Source organism: Oryctolagus cuniculus, chromosome 10, assembly GCF_051225735.1.
Source record: "Oryctolagus cuniculus isolate XC-2025 breed Fujian yellow rabbit chromosome 10, ASM5122573v1, whole genome shotgun sequence".
Lineage (NCBI taxonomy): Eukaryota > Metazoa > Chordata > Mammalia > Lagomorpha > Leporidae > Oryctolagus > Oryctolagus cuniculus.
The window spans coordinates 112,345,111-112,363,942 of record NC_142876.1 but is presented as its reverse complement, the minus strand read 5'-3'; the positions used below and the strand labels follow the sequence as shown (position 1 = coordinate 112,363,942).

General features: G+C 60.5%; 1 protein-coding gene across 7 annotated transcripts in view; it reads right to left on the bottom strand.

The window, feature by feature from the left end:
* Positions 1 to 5,323: 5,323 nt before the first annotated feature.
* The window catches only part of EEFSEC (eukaryotic elongation factor, selenocysteine-tRNA specific), a 242,584-nt gene continuing 229,075 nt past the window's right edge, over positions 5,324 to 18,832 (bottom strand). For all 7 annotated transcript variants that reach the window (XM_002713149.6, XM_089305613.1, XM_089305608.1 and 4 more), the window contains one exon: positions 5,324 to 5,873. In XM_002713149.6, the coding sequence (XP_002713195.2) occupies positions 5,683 to 5,873 (191 nt within the window). In that variant the 3' untranslated portion in view covers positions 5,324 to 5,682. The remainder of the gene's footprint in view (positions 5,874 to 18,832) is intronic.

The window sequence follows — 18,832 nt, the reverse complement described above, 5'->3', positions numbered from 1 at the left end:
AGGAGCAGCGGGCAAAGCCTGGAGAAGCTGGGGTCCCTGGCAGGGATCCCTGGGGAGGCCCCCCCCACCAGTGAACACTGAACCAGCGAGCTGCCGCCGCCCTGGGGCCATCGCCCGTCCCCATCTGACCAGGAAGAGAGCTGCTCATCTCTTCCTGCCACACCTGGTGCCCACCCACCCACCCACACTGCCACCCAGAGCCTGCCCCGAGGCCCTGCCCTGCTGCCCGGCATCCACAGCCCTTGGGCTCCTCCAGCGGTGTCCACTGCTGCCCCGGGTGCCCCGCGCTGCACAGTGCTCCTTGTGCCTGGTGCCCAAGCTTTCCCCAGCCCCTTGGCTGCTACTGAGCCTCATGACTGACTCGGGGCTGGGCCCTCATCCCTGCTTCCAGTCCCTGCCCGCGGTCTCAGAGGCCCTGTCTTCCCTGCACTGCACCCACTGGCTGACGACCCCTCCTTGCCTGCGGCCCAGACCACTGCCCTGAGCTCCAGAGCCGTTCAGGCAGAGGCTTCCCACAGCCCAGCCCCCTCCTCCTGCCGGGCTCTGTGTCCCAGCGACAGGGGGTCGGGGAGGCAGGGGTCGACTGGAGCTCCTGGCTCCGCCCCTCCCAGCTCCCTTGTCAGTGCCAAGGCCAGCAGGTTCCACCCCCTAAGCATTCCCAGTCATCTGCCTCCACCACCTCTTCCTCCTGACCCCCGGCCCTGGCTCCACTCCCAGTGCCTCCTAGGCGTCACACGAGCCCCTCCTGGCCCAACTGCCTCCCCTCCTTCCTGTCGGCCCTAGAGCTGAGCAGGTATCTTGTGACACCCATGATGGAGACACTGGTGGTGGTGGAATTGATGGTGCTGCTGGTGATGATAATGGCGGTGGTGGTGATGGTGATGACGGTGGTGGTGGTGGCAGCGGTGGCGGCCATGGCTGTGGTGGTGGTTACTCCGTGATGGCAGTGATGGAGGTTAGTCACGGAGTGAGGTGAGTGATAGAGACGAGGCGAGCAGTGCTGATGCTGGTGCTTGGTGAGGTAGTGATGACTGGTGACGGTGCTGGTGGTCGCGACCAGGGGTCCAGGGACGGGAGCTGACATGGCAGAGTCTTGGGGGATGAGCTGGGAGGGGCAGCCTCGGGTCAGGAACTGGTCTCTGGTCTGCTCTGAGCCCCAGCTCGGGAGCCGTTGGGAAATTTGGGCTTGCAAGGCCTCTGTGTGGGCCCCTCTCTCTGGGAGCCCCTGCCAGCAGTGTGTGGCAGGGCATGGGGGCGCAGGGCTGCAGGCGCCAAGAGGAAATGGCAGGGGAGAGCTCACCAGAGCCCGCTGGCTTCCCCTGAAGGTAAGGAGACCCCATAGCCCCCCTGCCCTCACCCAGGGGGCTGCCTAAGAGGGCCTATTCAGGGTGTGCAGAGTGAGCTAGACCTTGGCTGGAGCCCAGGTGCTCTGGGAAGGGACAGAGGCAGTGTGCTGGAGGAGCCAGGGGCTCGCTGAGCCACCACACGAGCCCCCCAGAACCCTGTTACTGGGACAGTCAGTGCCAGCCCAGGTGCCCTCACCCCAGGGCCTGCTGGGATCCGCCCTGGGGAAGGAGTCTCCTCCCCACAGGTGACCTTGTGGGATGCTGTCTGGGGTGTCCCTTGAGGGGCGTGGCCTGTGGCTGGCCTGGTACCCCAGCCCCAGGTCAGTCTGGGCTCCTGGCCGGGCCTTTATCAGGAGCCCCAGCTGCAGCGTGGGAAGTGGCCTTTCTCTGCCTGTGACTGCAAGGGAGTGGGCCGCGATTGAGCAATGCCTGTCAGGGCAGGGAGGCCCCAGGGCCAGGGCCATGTGACCACTGGCCGGCCTGACTGGGGGTGGGGGTGGGGTGCAGGGCAGCCCCATGGCTATGCTGCATGTGGCAACAGGGCCACGGGCAGCCCTCCAAGCCCCCCTGCACAGCCAGCAAGCCCCTGGCTGTGAGGCGGGGCAGGATGGTTCTGTCCCTGCTGTGGCACTCAGTGCTGGCGCGAGGCCTCTATTAAACGTGGCTTCTTCCCAGGTTCCACCCAGACCTGCCAGGAGCTTCCTCTTCCTCCTCCAGGCCTCAGCCTGCCCCGCCTCTTGGCTCCCGCATCCTAGCACCACGAACCAACCAGAGTCCTCAGCTGTTTGGGCCTCAGCCCCCTCTGGCAGCACTCCCTGGCCCCGCCCACCTCCAGGGCCTGCAAGTGGGAAGCCAGGGGGTCCCTTGGAACCCCCTGCACTTCCATGGCTGCCCGCACAGCAGCCTTCAAGGCCCCTGGGGACAATGAGGGCCCCACGCCTCCTCTTGACAGTGTGTGGGGGTGCCCTGCACGCCCCGCCTTCAGCAGCCACGGTGGGTGCTGCCTGAGCTGTTAATTAATGGCTCAACTCTGTTATCAGCCAAGCGCTAATTACTCTTTTTAATCAGGGCTGCCCGTGTGGAGGCTCCTGGAGGCACAGCAGGGTGGGGAAGCCGGGGAACCATGACTTCACCCCTGCTTAGGCAAGCAGGCTCCAGGGTGCCCCCGAGCCACAGCCCTCAACCTGCAGCACCCTTCCTCCTTGTGGCAAACTCCCAATCTCCTGGAGCTGCCCCCTTGGTGAGAGCCCCTCCCCCCCAAAACCAGCTCCGTCATCCTGGTCAGAGCCAGAGGAGAGACCAGGAGGAGCCAGGAGCTGGGGGCCACCCATGGAGCTGGCTTTGGCCTCCAGGAGGAGATTGGGAATGGCTAAGCCGCACAAGGAGGTGGACTGTTGCTTGGGTCAACCCCAGGGGAGCTCCACCAGAGGGCCCTGGCCTGCTGTCAGTGTCCTGGTGACCAACCTTGCTCCTGTCCCACTAGGTCCTATGGCACATGTGTGCCAGCACCCTGCATGCCCCAGGCCCACACAGACACAGCAAAGACCCCCATCTGGATAGCCTGGCCCTTCCGGAGCCCACACAGAGTCCACACAACCACGTCACCTGAGAGCCACGGCCATGGCCACACAGCCAGACACTGCCAGACCATGGCACATGCATGTGCATGCGGGAGACCAGGGCAGGGGCCTAGGAGAACAGAAGCTGCCCCTTCTCCTGCCCTGGGCCCCCAGGGCTTCCCGTTTACTAGACGTTATCTATCAAAACTATATTAACCCAGAAGTCTGTTTCCATCAGAGTCTCGATTCCAGGGACATTTCTAGATAAGCCTTATCTTGTTGCTGGTGCATTAGCCTCGCTGGTCGGGGGGCCTGCCAATCACAGCCGCCCCCTGCTCAGCCCGTGGCAGGGTGCCTGTCCATGACTTCATTCTCCATGGCCCCTGCCCCCACCCCACCCTGGGCCCAAAGCAGGGTCCCAGAGGGTACCTCTTCTCCAAGGACACACCAAGGCACTGGGGGGCGTGGGAGGCTCTAAAATCAAAGTCTGGGTTCAAATCCCAGTTCCACTCCACGGCCCCTATGAAGTCGGCGCGTAGCCCCCACCTGCACAGATATGGTAAGTTTATCCAGTGACCGTCAGCTCCACCCACTGTGGCTCTCTTCCTAAACCATTGGTGCCCGGGGCTGCCCGGGTTCCCCAGGCGCCACCCTCAAGGCCTCAAGGGCCAGGCAAGGGGTCACACATATCCATGTCTCGGGCTCCCCTTCTGAGGCTGTGTGCCCTGGCCTGACCCTCCTAATGGGCGCTCGGGTTTCCCCCGACGCCAGGCCCGATAGAACCTCTCCTGGAGCCGCCTCTCCTGGAACGGCTGCTGTGCCTGCTCCGGCCGCACTGGCGGGCCCTTGCTCCACACTCGGGGGACCTGGGAGCTCCTCAGAGACACGCACTGGGTTGCCCTTCTGGGTGCCCCCTCCCCCCGAGCCTGCCTCCTTCCTGGGGATTTGGGGAGTGCTGTTTTTAGGTGAGATGGGGAGAGGTGGGGGTGGACGTGCCTGGACAAATTGGCTGACGTGGTGCTGCGCTGCTCCTGGGGCTGCCCGTGTCACCTCCTGAGGGCTGCAGGGGCCTGACACGGGGCCAGCACTGTGCCTGGCAAGTCCCATGACCCCAGAACAGCCCCGTGGCTGTTCCCATTTTACACATGGAGACAGTGAGGCACGGGGTTAGGGACTTGACCACGCTCACATAGCTGGGCCAGGGGCCAGGACCTGAGCTCAGGCGGGGGTTCCCAAGTGTACTTTGTGTCTGCCCAGCCCTTTCTCCCCTTCGGCACGTCAGCTCCCGCCCCCCACCCAGCCGTGCCCACCATAATGGCTCCCCAGGTCACACAACTATACAGGGCAGGACCTGTGACTGAGCCCAGGGCCTCCTGATGTCCCACCTCCCAGGGGCACTGAGAGGGTCAACCTCTCACCTGTTGGTCAGGGAGGAGGTGGCCTGGAGGTTGGGGGAGACTGAGGTTCCGGGTCGTGCCCCACACTGAGGATGCCGAGGGGCCGAGGTCCCCCCACCCGGCTCTCAGTGCTGCTCGCTGCCCGGGTCTGGGCCAAGGTGGCCAACGGTGGCTGGGCCAGCTGCCATTGCTGGCCCTGGAAGTAGAGGGGCGGGCTCTGTTGCTGGTGTATTTAATTAGGGGCCTCCTGGCTCCCTGGCCACCGCACACAGGGACGCTATGTTCCACGGCGGCGTCGCTCCCTTTTCCTCTCTGCCTTTGGCTCTGGGGCTTAACAGCCCCAAGTCATTTGATCGCAACCTGCCTCTGTTAATATTTTTAATGCCATTTTTGCAAATTAAAGCATAATGCACCGATTACCGGGATAAAAGGGAGGCCTCTGCGTCCGTCTGGAGGCCAAATAAAGGAACGCCTGAACATCTGTTCATTGCACAAATGTCTTTAAAAGCTTTGATTTCCCCACAATCAGTCGGTTCCACCATTTCACCCTTTCTTGAGTGTCCACAGCCCCGAGCTGCTGGGTGGTCTGTGGGTACAGGTCAGGACAGAGGTGGACACAGGCAGGGCCCACGTTTCTGCTTCCTGCCCAACAACTGGTTCTGCACGGGGCACTGCTACCAACCACCCTTGCCTCTGCCCCTTGGGGAGTGTGTGGTCCCTGAACTTGAGAGCAGGGGCCCAGGGACTCCTGGTGTAGGGAGGAAGGAGCATTCTTCCACCTCACTCTGCCCTGGCTGGGAGCCCACTGCCCCCCAGCACCCACCCCTATTCTCCTTGGAGGCCCAGGATGCCCTGGGAGCCACTTGGTTGAGTTGAGGAGCCCGATGCCCCGCAGACTCCAGTAGCTCCCTGGGGAGCTGGGGGCCCAGCCCTGCCCGCAGAAGCCCTGGCGACGCCTCTGACATCCCCTGGGGATAGACCTGGGGTGGGGCATGAGACCAGAGAGAGAGCAGCAGGCGGGTGGGGCCACAGGACGTTTATTTGCGGCTGTCCAGTACCTGTCCACAGACTCGGGCCGAGTCTCGCCCCAGATGGCCAACAGCTGGGACAGCCTGGGAGACAGACTTTGGCTGTCTCTGGCCAACACCCTTTCCTAGCTGGGCCTGCCCACTGTCCTGGGTGGGAGGCTGTAAGCGTGCAGTGGCACAGACTCCCAGCCCTGAACCAGTAACATCACTCCCCACAAGCCCTGGCTTCTCACTGGGGCCGAACACCAAGCCCAGGAGCCGAGGGAGGCTGAGGCACATCTGGTTGGGCATCTGGCACTGCAGCGTGGCGTGGGCCTCAGCAACGTGGCCCTAGGGGAGGTCACTGGATAACTCAGGGTGACTGCACCATGCGCTTGTGGGTGTCAAAGACGTAGCGCTTGAAAGACAGGCTGAGTGCCACGTGCTGTGTGGGCTCGGGCCGCTCGGCCGCCTCCTCCTGCGGGGCCGCCTCCCCACGGCCTGCCCGGCCCCGCTTCTTGACGGCAGCCATCAGGATCTTCTTGCTCTCGGGGCTGAGGCCACCTGCAAGGCACAGAGGACACTCCGTCACTCCACCACCCCAAGTGAGTGCCAAGAGGTCTGAGTCCAGCCCCCCCAACAACACCCCCACATCCCGCCAGCCTGAGCGGGGACCCCAGGGCCAGAGCACACTGGTGCGCCTTACGTCAGCCAGACGGCAGGGCAAGTCATCCTGGCCACCCTTCCTTTCACAGGGGAGAAGTCAAAGGCACAATAAGGGTGGGGGACAGTGTGAGGCCCCACAGCAAGTCAGGAAGAGCCAGGATTTGAACTCAGTCCTCACCCTATGGCAACTCTGGCTCCTGCCCTGCCCAACCTGCTGGGCCAGGGACTCTGATGACAGTGGCGCTGTGAGCCCTGGAGCTCTGGATGCTTGGGGAGGCTGGCTGCAGACCCCATTGCTCCAAGGGCCTAGTCTCTCCCCGCGGGTGGAAGTGAGCGGCGGCGGCCGTCTCAGAGCTTCGGTCCCCTGGAGGACGGGACCTGCTGCAGACACTGACAGAGCTCCAGGGGAGCAGGCGACATGGCGGGCCTGAGGGGCTGTAGGCAGGGGAAGGCGTCCTCCTGCGGGCAGTGCGCCCCTGTGGGGGCCCGGCAGCCTCGGGTCCACAGGCGTGCAGAGGGCCCTGGGCCAGTCCTCCTGAGCGGGTGCCAGGCCTGCAGGTATCTGAGTCCCTGAATCAGAGTCCCGGCCTTCCTTCTGCCAACAGAGAAGGTGGCTGGCACCAGACCCTGACAAATGGCCTGGGCGGCGTGTCTCCCTCTGGTGCCAGGAGGTCTGACGGCGCGTCTGGGAGACAGGCGTGGCCCAATCGGCGGTCCATCTCACCCGCGATGGCTCTCGTTACACACAATGCATACCTCGCGCTGCCCAGAGCAGGCAGAGCCGGAAAATCTATCTGGCACGGGTGACGATGTGGCCATTTAATTGCTCTTCTGGGATGGCAGGTTGTTTGCCTCTGCTCCATTCCGGGGTGGTCTGTAACCATGCCCAGAAAGCCTGGCTGACAGAGGGCCCGTGCACATGCTGCCTGGGCTACTGGGTGGGTGGCCAACGTCACCAGGAGCTGCTGCTCCCCCAGTGGCCTTTTTCAAAAAAAAGTGAATGGCAAACAGGGGGAGGTGAAGAGTGCAACATGGTGCTGGGAGCTGGGAGGTGGGAGCCGCTACCCACTCGACCAGACGCGGTAGCGCAGGGCCTGGGGTCACACCAGGGAGCCCTGCAGGAAAGGGAGACATGCGGTGGGGAGCACACAAGCCAGGGCCTGGCTCCTGTGCAGTTTGCTGGTCTAAAAAGCAGCAGGCCTGGGCGCTTGGCAGCATAGTTGTGGCACTGCTTGGGACAACTACAACCCACATTGGAATGCCTGGGCTCAAGTTCTGACTCTGCTTCTGATTCCCACCTCCTGCTAATGCAGACCCTGGGAGGCAGGAGGTGATGGCTCAAGGACCTGGGTCCTTGCCACCTCTGTGGGAGACCCAGATGGGGTTTCAGGCTCCTGGCTTCAGCCTGGCCCAGACCAGGCTGTTGTGGGCATTTGAGGAATGAACCAGTTAATGGAAGGTCTCTCTCTCTCTCTGTGCATCTCTCTGCCTTTCAAATAAATTAAATCAAAATATAAATAAATAAAAAAATGTAAAATTACACAAAGGAAGAAGGGGCAGACAGTAACCAAGTCAACGAGAGAACTTGGACGGCAAAAGTGCAAGCAAGGAGAGGACATTGCTCTCGCCGGCAGCGAAGGCGCTGCTGTGAGCTGCCCCCGGGGCCCCACTGAGAACAAACACAGGGAGCAGCCACGGGGATGAGCCACAGGGTCTGAGCACGCCCTTGGGGGGCCCCACGCGCTGGCTTTGCGGGAGCTGGGCTCTAACGCGGGGTCCCAGTGAGAGAGGGAGGCAGCAGGTGAGCCAAGTGCAGCCTGCCCGGCACCACGTCCTGGGCCTGCTCTGCTGCCCTCCATTCCCCTGGACCTTGTTCAGAAGCATCCCAGGGAGTCCCACAGAATGCCGCTGGGCCTCTCCCTCCACGCCGGCCCCTGCAATGGGGCCTCGGTGTTCCCAGTCCACCGCTTGGGAGTCACTGTCCGAACGTCACCTCTCAGTGAGGCCATCATGACCACCTGGTTTAAAACCACACCTGGCAGGTCCCCGGCCCCTCTCCCCACTCTATTTACCACCTGTAACATCTGCGACAATTTCCTGATTTCCATGCTTGCTGTGACCCTGGTCAAGTGACAAGTTCTCCCACGGCAGGGACTGCCATGGCCCTGCCACCGGCAGCAACTTCTGTGAGTGAGCGAGTGGCCGAGCGGCAAACCTCTCTGGCCTCCCAGGAACTCACAGCAGGTGTTTAATCCGGCTGGTAAGAGCCCGAGAGGGACAAGCTCCCCAGTGTGAGCCAAGAAATCTACCCCCAGGATGGGATCCAACAGCAGTCTGAGAGACGGCTAACAGTGTGCCCACAGCAGCCCGTGCAGCACGGGGGACTAACCCCCCATCACAGTGCTGAGCATCTGAGGCCCGGAGAGGTGAGCGGCTTGGCCGCGGTCCCAGGGCTGCTCCGAGGCCGAGGTGCAATGACTGATGCCGAGTGTGTTCACGTGAGGGAGCCGCAGGGCTTGCCACACCCACCCAGTGTGCACACACACTCACGTGTACTCTTACACACACACCCAGCTATGCTAACACACACATCCAGGCATACGTACACACACCCAGGTATGCTCACACACACACGCTGTGCATACATACTCAGCTGTGCACACACACAGATATACTCTTACACACCCAGCTAGGCTCACACACACATACAGGCGTATGCGCACATGCCCAGGTATGCATACACACACAGTGTGCACACACACTCAGGTGTACTCTCACACATCCAGGTATGCTCACAGTGTGCACACACACACTCAGGTATATTCATACCTACACACTCAGATGTGCTCTCTCACACACACATCCAGTGTGTACATTCTCACACTGAGTTGTACTCACATATATACACTCAGGTGTACTCACTCTCACACACACCCAGTGTCAGGTGTACTAACACATACACACTCAGGTCTGCTCTCTCACACACACATCCACTCAGGTGTGCTCTCACACACACCCAGGTGTAGTCACACACACACACACTCTCAGGTATGCTCACATACACACCCAGGTGTGCATGACGCCGAGGGAGGAAACAACCCAACAGAGCCCTTGCATCCAGGACAGGAAACCCCGTCTGTACGTGATGGCTCGGCTCAGACGCCAGGCCGCCCCTGCCCCACCCTCGTGTTCGTTATTCAATAGGCCCTTCTCTCCTCCCCAGCCCTGGGGTTCCTGGAACTGCTGTGCTCCACTTCGAGCCTGGACCCCAGGATGCAGTGGGGGAGGGCAGCCATGACCCAGGGGTGACGCTGCTACTTGTGGCTTCCCCTGCGGACACTCTCCCAGGGCCAGGCTGGCCCTTTCTCCCTGAGCGCCAGCTCCACACCAAGGCACGACCGGCTGAAGGCTGCTCCGGCCTTGGCTTGGCCAAGGGTAATCAGGGAAGAATGTGGGAGACTCAACTGCTCCCCAAGCCCTGGTGGCTACCGCTCCGACATAGCCATCAAAGGCTGGCCAATCACCTCCAACTGCAGGGGTGAGGCTAGAAGAGGGGCCTCCACACAGGTGGGTGGCTGGCACCCCCCAGTGGACACTGAGCCTTTGCAAGCAGTGTGGGGTCACTGTTCTCGGAGGCCCACCCAGTCCTTCCCTTGCTGAAAGCAGCTTTGGAGGGGCTGCAGGAGCTGGGCGGAGAGAGCTGGGGCAGGCAGCAGGAGGCTGCTTCCGGGCTCCGCGCCCCGCTGCCGACTGCCAGGCTGGGGCGCTGAGACAGGCCTGGCAGCTGCGCTGGGGCAGACACCGAGGTGGCCAGGCTGGATGAGGGGCTGCAGAGCAGGAGGGGCCGCCTGGAGGAGGTGACCTCCCTCAGTCAGGGGGCGGCACAGTTAGCTGGTGGGCTCTCGGACTGAACACTCCCCTCCCCCAGGGCGAGGAGCTGCCCTGCACAGCCCACGGGTCCCAAGGTGTGCAGGCAGCACAGCATCCCTCTGAGGTCGCCACGGTGGGTCTGGGGGCCTGCGGCAGCTGGGAGGAGCTGGGCCTGAGACCAGGGCCAGGCCGATGGGAAAGGGGGAGAGCTGACAAGGTGGGATGGGCCCACCTCACTGGCGACCAGAGGGGCACAGCTGGGCATAGAGGCCCAGCAAGACGACCAAAGGCTGACCTTAGCATCTTGGGTGGGCCCCCTCGTCCAGGGGCAGGAGAGACAGCTCCCTTCCCGCCGGGCCTCCGAGAGCCTCTGTGAGCAGCGACAGTGCCTTCAGAATCTGCCCAGCCTTTGTCAGGCAGCGCGACGGTGCTCATCCTGGGGAGCCGAAGCTTCTCCTGGGGCCCCTGTTAGCTGGGGCGGCTGCCTCCCGGCTCCTCCTCCTTCCTTCCCTGCTATGGATCCCATATGTAAACAAAGATGCAATTTGCTTGAAAAAGATAAGGTGATTAAGTTTTTATCAGACCTGGACTCCACTGTCCCCGCAACAAAAGGAATTAGGGGAAGGCGGCGGCGGCATGGGCCCTGCCCGGCACCGCGGCTTTCCGAGGCTCTCCAGCGCACACTCGACGGGCGCACGCGGCCCCTTTGATTGGACGGAAGCGCAGGCAGCGGGCGCCCGGCACCCCCATTTTGATGTCTTAATGTTGCCTAATTCCTCCTTTAATTTGTATTAAGCTTCTTAGCAGCGATGATGAATTCTTCAAAAACAAAAAAGGGCCCTTTGCACAATCTCTCCCACCCCACGTAAATTGAAATTACCATGCAGCCAGAGCTGTGCAGACGGGGCTGTGCGGGGAGGGAGGGCCAGCGCACGCTGCCGAAGGAAGGATCCTTTTTTAAGGCAAAAAACAAAACCGCTCTGAAACAGGCAGGAAATGCCTTGGTCTTGACAATCGCAGCGGGCTGCACTGTTGGAGAGAGGGGTGGCTGGAGCAGAGGCCAGGGGCAGCGCCATGGCCTCCTGCAGGGGTCTGAGCCACCCAAGGCTATGGTCTGCGCTGGCACCATGGCCGCCCCGAGGTGGCTGTGAGGACTCCACAAGGCACAATCCAGGGCGGCCAGGGTCTCACGGCCTCCCCTAGCCCTGCCTGGCAGGACGCGTGCCTGCTGGGCAGCTGGGCACCCTGGAAACGGCCCAGAGGGAGGCTTGCTGCAGCTCCTGCCACAGGGCCAGCACTGGCCTCCTGCACACAAGTGGCCAGGCTCCTCTCTTGTCATTTCCCCTTGGTGCTGCTGCCAGAGATCCTTCTAGAACAAAAACCCCATCATTTATCCCAGCGCAACCACTTACAACCACTCAGGCAGGTGTCCAAACTCCTCCAAGGCGCCCCTTATGGACGGATTGCCTACTGCAGACACTGGCCTATGCCCCTAGCCTCCTCAGCCTGGCCCTCGCCTGGCTGCCAGCCTCCCACCTCATCCACACTGCCGGCTCACCCCTTCCTGGACTCTCTCAGCCAAAGGCTAACCTTAGCATCTTAGGTGGGCCCCCTCGTCCAGGGGCAGAGGCCCCCCAAAGCTGCCCTACCTTCAGACCTTCAGTCCTCAGAGACAGAGTCAGGGCCTGCAGCCCAGCGACTGCAGGAAGGGGCACTACAGCGGGCTCAGCCCCGGTGTTCTGTCTGATCTGCCTGGGCTGGTCCTGAGCACCTGCTCTCGTCCTAGGGCCACGTTCCCTCTGCTGGGGCCCGAGCTCCCCTGCTCCCCCACAGTACCGCAGCCTCATCAGAGCCCTGCGGGTCCCCAGAGGTAGGGCCGGGGGTCCAGGAATGCTCTCCTGTCAACATCTTTCCCTATGAGCAGTGGCAGTGTCCACCCAGACCTGGATGCCAGCCCCTCAGCCCCCACCCCTCCCCCATCAGACTCCTCATGCTCCCACCAGACTCCCAGGAGCTGGCTGTGCCCACAAACATGAGATCCCTGTCCCCACAGACCAGGGCTCGGTGATGGCAGAGGCCTGACCCCACTTGACGCGTGGGGAAGACCGGAAAACCAAGTGCTATGCTGCGAGGATGGTGGTGCACGGGGAACCTGCAGCCCAGCGGTTCAGAGACCCACCCAGGTCATCGAGTGACACGGCAGACATCACAGATCCTCGCTACTGCCTGGGGAAGTCCAAGTTCCTCTCTGCAGGGGAGCACAGAAGAGGGCGAGGCCTCTGCACACGGAGCTCATTGCCGCTTCTCTGCCCTCCTCTCCCTCGCACCCGAGGCACAGCGAGACGTGGACAGAGATCGCTCCTGATGGCAGTGACGAGCACTGGGGAGAGGCATGGCACACAGTGACCCCGGAGGATTCAGAGAAGGGTGGGGGAGGGAAAAACTGGCGTTGGGAAGATTTTCGTGGGAAAAGTGCCATTGTCCCTGGGCAGGTCTGACGTGGGCAGTGTGGCCTCCCCGGAGCAGTGGGTGGAACCAGGAGCAGACCCCAGCCTCCCTGCCAGGGTCCCGCTGCAGGGCTGGGCTGGGCCTACTCACGGTGGGCTGGCTGGGCAGCAGGTGCTGTTGCCTGCTGCAGCCGCCTGGCCTTGCACTGTGTGGCCTCGCACAAGCCAAAGCCTCCCTCTGTTCACCTGCAGCTCAGGCACATGATCTGCCCGACCCTGTCATGCTGCGAGGACAGCAGGAAGGCTTCGGAGTGGGAGACGGGGTCTGGTTTGGGAAAGACAGAACTCTGGGGACACAAGATGGCAGGTGCACCTGGCTGTCCGCAGGGAGGTCACCTCCCCTGTGCAGACAGCTGTGGAGACTCACCATGTGCTTGGAAATCCTGCAACCAGGGGGTTCAGGGAGTGGCCGGTCTCTCCTTCCTCGCTGTCCCAAGCCTCATGGCTGAGCGAGCAGAGGGCCCTGCTCTGCCAAGGCTGCCGGGAGGTGGAGGAGGGCTGCACCAGGTCCCGTGTTCCCTCCTGAGAGCAAAGGCTCTGACCAGGGGCAAGGATGGGTCTCCTGCCGGTGGCCCCCTCCTCCCCAGGCAGCCCTTGCAGGCTGGCAGGCGGGGGCATGGCCGGCCCTGGGGGCTCCCTACGGAACACAGCCGCCTCCACCAAGGAGCTGAATCTTAATGCTCCCAACGCTCACTCCCTGAATGTGTACACTCTTTAACAGCAGTTAATCTTCAATTAAAATACCTAGAGCAGAAACTAAGATAACTGGTTTAAAAGGTAGAGCTTATTGACAATAAACGTCTTCTTCATATTGCTTTTCTTTAAAAAAATTCCACATATTAAAAATGTCATTTTTATGACTTGGGGGAAAAAACTCATCCCGAATAATGAAGGTGAACAAAGGCCCAGGGAGCAGTCATTTTCCAGGGCCATATGTGGCGTCCTGATTACTGTATCAGAGCGCAGGGAGAAGCAGGCGGCACGGCCGTGGCTGTCCTCTCTGGCGACAGGGAAGGGCAGGGGAGGCACAGCCTCGCCAGGCCCCAGCGAGCTCAGACACGTCCCTGAGTGGTAGAGGCTTGCAGGCTGGGGGTACTGTCTGCGTCCATGCCAATGCCAGGGGTATGGGCATAGCTCTTAGGGCCCAGGGGAACAGGTGACCGCCGACCAGGAAAGCTGGCACCTCGCTTTGCTGGCGCCCGGCACACCTGCCAACACTGGCTCACCCTTACCCATAGACACGCACTGTGCGTCTGCCATGTGCCCGCCTCAACCCTCATGTCTGCATGCTCCAGGAGGTCCCCAGTGCCTGGGCATGGCCTGGCACAGAGTGTGTGCCCATAAGTGACCCTGCTTGGGCCCCCTCCCCCAGCACCTGTCTTTACCTCCTGCTCTGTGACTGCCTTGGCTCATGTCCACTGCTCATAGCCCAGGCCCCCTGCAACATGAAGGGGGTCAGAACCCACACAGAGGGGCCGGTGCTGTGGTGTAGCAGGTAAAGCCACCACCTGCAGTGCCAGCATCCCATATGGGCGCCGGTTTGAGTCTCAGCTGCTCCACTTCTGATCCAGTTCTCTGCTATGGCCTGGGAAAGCAGTAGAAGATGGCCCAAGTCCTTGGGCCCCCGCACCTGTGTGGGAGATCCAGAGGAAGCTCCTGGCTCCTGGCTTCGGATTGGCCCACTTACGACTGTTGTGGTCAATTGGGGAGTGAACCAGCAGATGGAAGATCTCAATCTCTCTCTCTCTGCAACTCTGACTTTCAAATAAATAAATCTTTAAAAAAAAAAAAAAAAAAAGGAACCCGCACAGAAATATGTCAATAGAGGACAGTCTCCGATAGGAGCTGGTGCTAGGAACCAAACCTGGAGAAGTGCTGCGAGTGGGGAGCGTTCAGCCTGGTGGTGAAGGCACTCACATCCCATGTGGGAACATCTGAGTGGAATTCCAGGCTCTGGCTCCTCATTCCAGCTTCCCACCACTGCAGGCCCCCTGAGGAAGCACCGATGGCTCAAGTAATGGGGTTCTTGTCACTCATACTACAGACCTGGATTGTATTCTCAGCTCTTGGCTCTGGCACTGGCCTAGTCCTGGCCACTGCAGGCAATTGGGGAGTGCACTGAATAATGGAAGTTCTCTGCCTCTTACAGAAATAATAATAAAAAATGAATAAAAAATAAGTACTCTGGGAGAGAGGAGCCCGTCCCAGGGAAGGCTGAGAACAGGGGCTTGGTGGGTTCTGAAATAACTGACTCCCGCCAGGCCCGGGTCCCCCGATGCCTGAGGTGGCCCTGCCAGGGTACTGCCACAGCCAACAACCTGGGCTGGGTCCTCCCACCTTCCCAGGGCATCCTGCCCCACGCAGTCACCAGCCAGCGCCAGTGCCTCGAGGCTGGAAGCACTGTGGGGGTCACTTGGGGAGACCACTGCACTTCTGACTGAAGCCATCGGCGCAGCACCAGCCATGCTGAGAGGCTGCTGGGGGTCGCGCATCCACTCACTCCTAACCACAACCCTGACTGAGCATCCACTTTGGGCTGGGTCTGTACTGGATGCTAAGGGGCATGGACACAGAACAGCAATGGCCTCCCCTGTCCAGACACTGTAATCCAAACGCATGGAATTCTGGGGCGTGGGGGGGGCGTTGTCATTTGACAAAGGTGACACACATCTGTCTCACCCCCTCTCTGGTAGACCAAGCTTGAACTCCCACTCCCTCCCCAAATACAGTGGCCAAGGGGAGAGAGAGGTGCCAAGGTCCTGGGCACCTCAGACAGGCAGCTGCAACGTTTCTGGCCTCACTCCAGTCCTGCCCCTCTCCTGTCCCGGTTGGTTGTCCCTGGCTCCTGGTCACTAGGGGCCCAGCCACAGCACTCAAGCTCAACACTCAGCCCCTCCCACCCCCCAGTACCCGCCACTTCCCTGGGCCCTAGCCCCTCCCCATCTCACCCCAGAACTAGGGAGCAGGGAGGGGGTTACGCCTGCCCACCCAACTCTTCAGGCCCCTTCACTGAATGACCCTAGAGAGCACACTTTTGTTTGAACCGTGAGCTTGCCTTGTTGAGACGACATAAATCATATCTGAGAGTAAGAGCCTAAGTCCATTTCCATCAGGCGGAGAACTTTGACGGGACAGGGATAAGTACGATGACGTGAGGCTGGTTCAGGGCCTGTGCCCTCTGTTTGCAGCCAAACTGTCTGGAGGGGGGCAGCACACCTATTACACTAGACCCCTATCTCTGGGACCAAACCCGATCACAGTGCACCTGTGCCCACCACACAGCTCCATACCCCACCTGCCTCTCAGCACAGGAAGGGAAAGAGGGCGATGTTGGATTCACACGGGGCCTGGCCACACCATGTGCTCTCTCTCAAGCTCTCACCTGTAAAAGAGTCACAGTCCCTGCTGGGATGGAAGATTTGAGGACAGGGTAAGAAGATTTCGTGAGGTCAACAGGCATGGCCTCTAGGAGAAGCCACAAATGCTTGGCCGCCTTTCCCCTCTGGCGGCCACGTGGCCGTGGCTCTGTGAGAAGCCGAGTCGGGCTCCCTGGGATCTGGAGCTTGGGATGCCAGCCTGGCTTGCTGAGGCAGCTGATGAGACGCTGCTCTGGAGGCGCTGGCCCAGCACCTGCTCGCACGAGGCGAGCCCCCAAGTCCTAGGCGGTGTTGCAGTGTCCTTGGGCCTGGGTCATGCTGGTGTCTCCAGGCACTCCTCGCCGGTCCCCTGCGTGCTCTGCCAGCCTGCACTGCTGCGTGTGCTGTGGGCCCAGCCACCCCAGTCATACTAGGCTGGAAGCAGCCTCTGGGGCCTGCCTTTCCCATCCGGCTGCAGCGAGGGGCAGGCCCTAGTCCAGGCCCTGCTCTACGTCAGCAGGGCACGAGGTTCTCAGGGTTAACCCAATGCCTCCCATTCTGCTGAGGCTGAGCATGCCACGCTCCTGTCAGGGCACGTCCGTGAAATCACCGTGTCAAATGAAAACCAAAACCCTCCCAGTCTTCCTGTAACCAGGCCATGTTTATAAACCAGGCTTCCTGTGGCCGGTCTGCCAACCCCATGCTGCCACCATGCAGGCTCTGGGATGCTTGGAGGCTGTCCCAAGTGCCCAGGCTGGGCCCATCCCGGGGGGATAGAAATCTGGGCTCTGGGCCTGGCTTTGCACTACCTGCTCTGTGGTGTGGAATGGCCAGGTGAGCTTTCTGGGCTAATGCCTCATCTGGAAACTGAGAGCACCATCCGGCTAAGACAGCACCAGGCAGACAGCACACGACGGGGCGTGCAGATCAGATGTGTCCCCCGCCCCTCTGGGCCTGCTCATACCACATCCGAAGTCCCTGCCAGCATGGAGGACAAAGGTCAGTTTCTGGGTCTGTCTCTTCCGCTAGATGGTGTAGTCCTGGGCCAAGTGTTAGCCCTCACCTCTCCAAGCCTTAGTCTTGCCTCCGTAGAGGGTTCCTCCTGATGGCTGGTCTTGGTCCAGCCCCATCCTCACCACTCTGGGCAGCTGGTGGAGCAACTCGAGCCGACTGCCCTGTCCTGGCTCTGCTGAGCTTGTGGGAGTTGGCACCTGACAAGGCACAGATGCAGGTGGGTCCCTGAGCTCTCGCCAGAGAGGAACGTAGAGTCGGGGTGCTGGAGAGGGGCCCTGAAGGACCAGGTGCAGAGCAGCAGCCAGGGCGGGGCGGGGGTGACTCTGCACCTTTAACCAGGAAAGCAAAATGACACCTGCCCCTCCCGTTTCACGTCTTGGAGATGGAGTTTCAAAGCATGCACACTGAAAGGATGGCAAGGTTGTGGATGGACTGCCTTGGGGAGATGGGGTCCTCATGGGGCAGTGGCCCCCCGAAGCTCGGGGAGGCCTAGGCCAGGCTGGTCCCTTGCTGGAGAGCAGTGAGCCCATGGTGGGTACTGGGTTGGGCAAACACAGGGAGACATGTCCATCAGGTTCTAGGTCCTGGGGTCTGCTGAACTCCACCCAGCATGACATTAGGGCCTCCACCCTAGGCACCCACTATGACATTAGGGCCACCACCCTAGGCACCCAGCATGACATTAGGGCCTCAACCCTAGGCCAAGACATCTGCTGGCTACTGAGGGCCAGTGACACACCACTCCTGAGAAGGATCATGGCCAGAGACAGACCCCAGAGAAACGGGGGGGCATCGAGGGGTCTGCTTGGGCCTGGGCCCGCAGAATGATGCCAGGCAGAAGTGACGTGTGCCCTTCCTGGGCTCTGCTCCAGAGAGCGGGAGCTGGGCTAGGGCAAGCCGAGCAGAAGCACACGGCCACCTCCTCGTCCACCCTGGCACTTGCTCTCCTTGGCTGGAAAAGATGCTCTCACACGCCTCCCTACGTGGCACTTCGTTCAATTGCTCTGAAGAGGATTTTACTTTTTCTCTTTTTGTAAAGAGTAGCCAGGACAATGAGAATGTCAGGGTACACATTATTTTTCCCGCTTTGTTACACTTTTTTTTTTTTTTTGACAGGCAGAGTTAGACAGTGAGAGAGAGAGAGAGAGAAAGGTCTTCCTTCCATGGGTTCACTCCCCTAATGGCCGCTACAGCCGGCGCTGCGCCGATCTGAAGCCAGGAGCCGGGTGCTTCCTCCTGGTCTCCCATGTGGGTGCAGGGCCCAAGCACCTGGGCCATCCTCCACTGCCCTCCCGGGCCACAGCAGAGAGCTGGACTGGAAGAGGAGCAACTGGGACAGAATCTGGTGCCCCAACTGGGACTAGAACCCACAGTGCCAGAGCCGCAGGCAGAGGATTAGCCAAGTGAGCCATAGCGCCGGCCAGGATTTCATTTTTTTAAATGGCTGAATAGTGCTCCAATGTGTACATGTACCACATTTTCTTCATCCACAAGTGAGGATGGACACCTCGGTTGGTTCCACATCTTGGCTACTGTGAACAATGCTGCAACAAACACGGCAGAGCAGGCATCTCCTTAACACAATGGTTTCATGCCTTTTGGGCATTTACCCAGTGGAGGGACTGCTGCATCAAACACTCTAAATTTCAAAGAAATCTCCACACTGTTTTCTATAGTGACTGTACTAATGTACACTCCCTCTAACAGAGGATGAGAGTTCCCCTTTCTCCACACTCTTGCTGGCATTTCCCACTTTTCTGTGCTTCAGGGGTCTTGTCCAAGAATTACTGCCTATACCAATGTCGTGCAGTGTCTCCTCTGGGTATTCTAGCAATTTCATGGTTGCAGGCCTTCCATTTAGGTCTCGGGTCCATCTCGAGTTGATTTCTGTATACGTGAGAGGCAGGGATCGAATTTCATTCTTCGACATACGTATGTCGACATACGTATTGCCAGCACCATTTATTGGAAAGACTATTATTTCTTCCATGTGTGCTCAGGACATTTTTGTCAAAACTCAGCTGACTGTAAGTATCAGGCAGGCATTTTTATCGAAGGGAAATTCAAACATGTGTGGGGAAGGGGCACCTGACCCAAGGGACAGTCACTG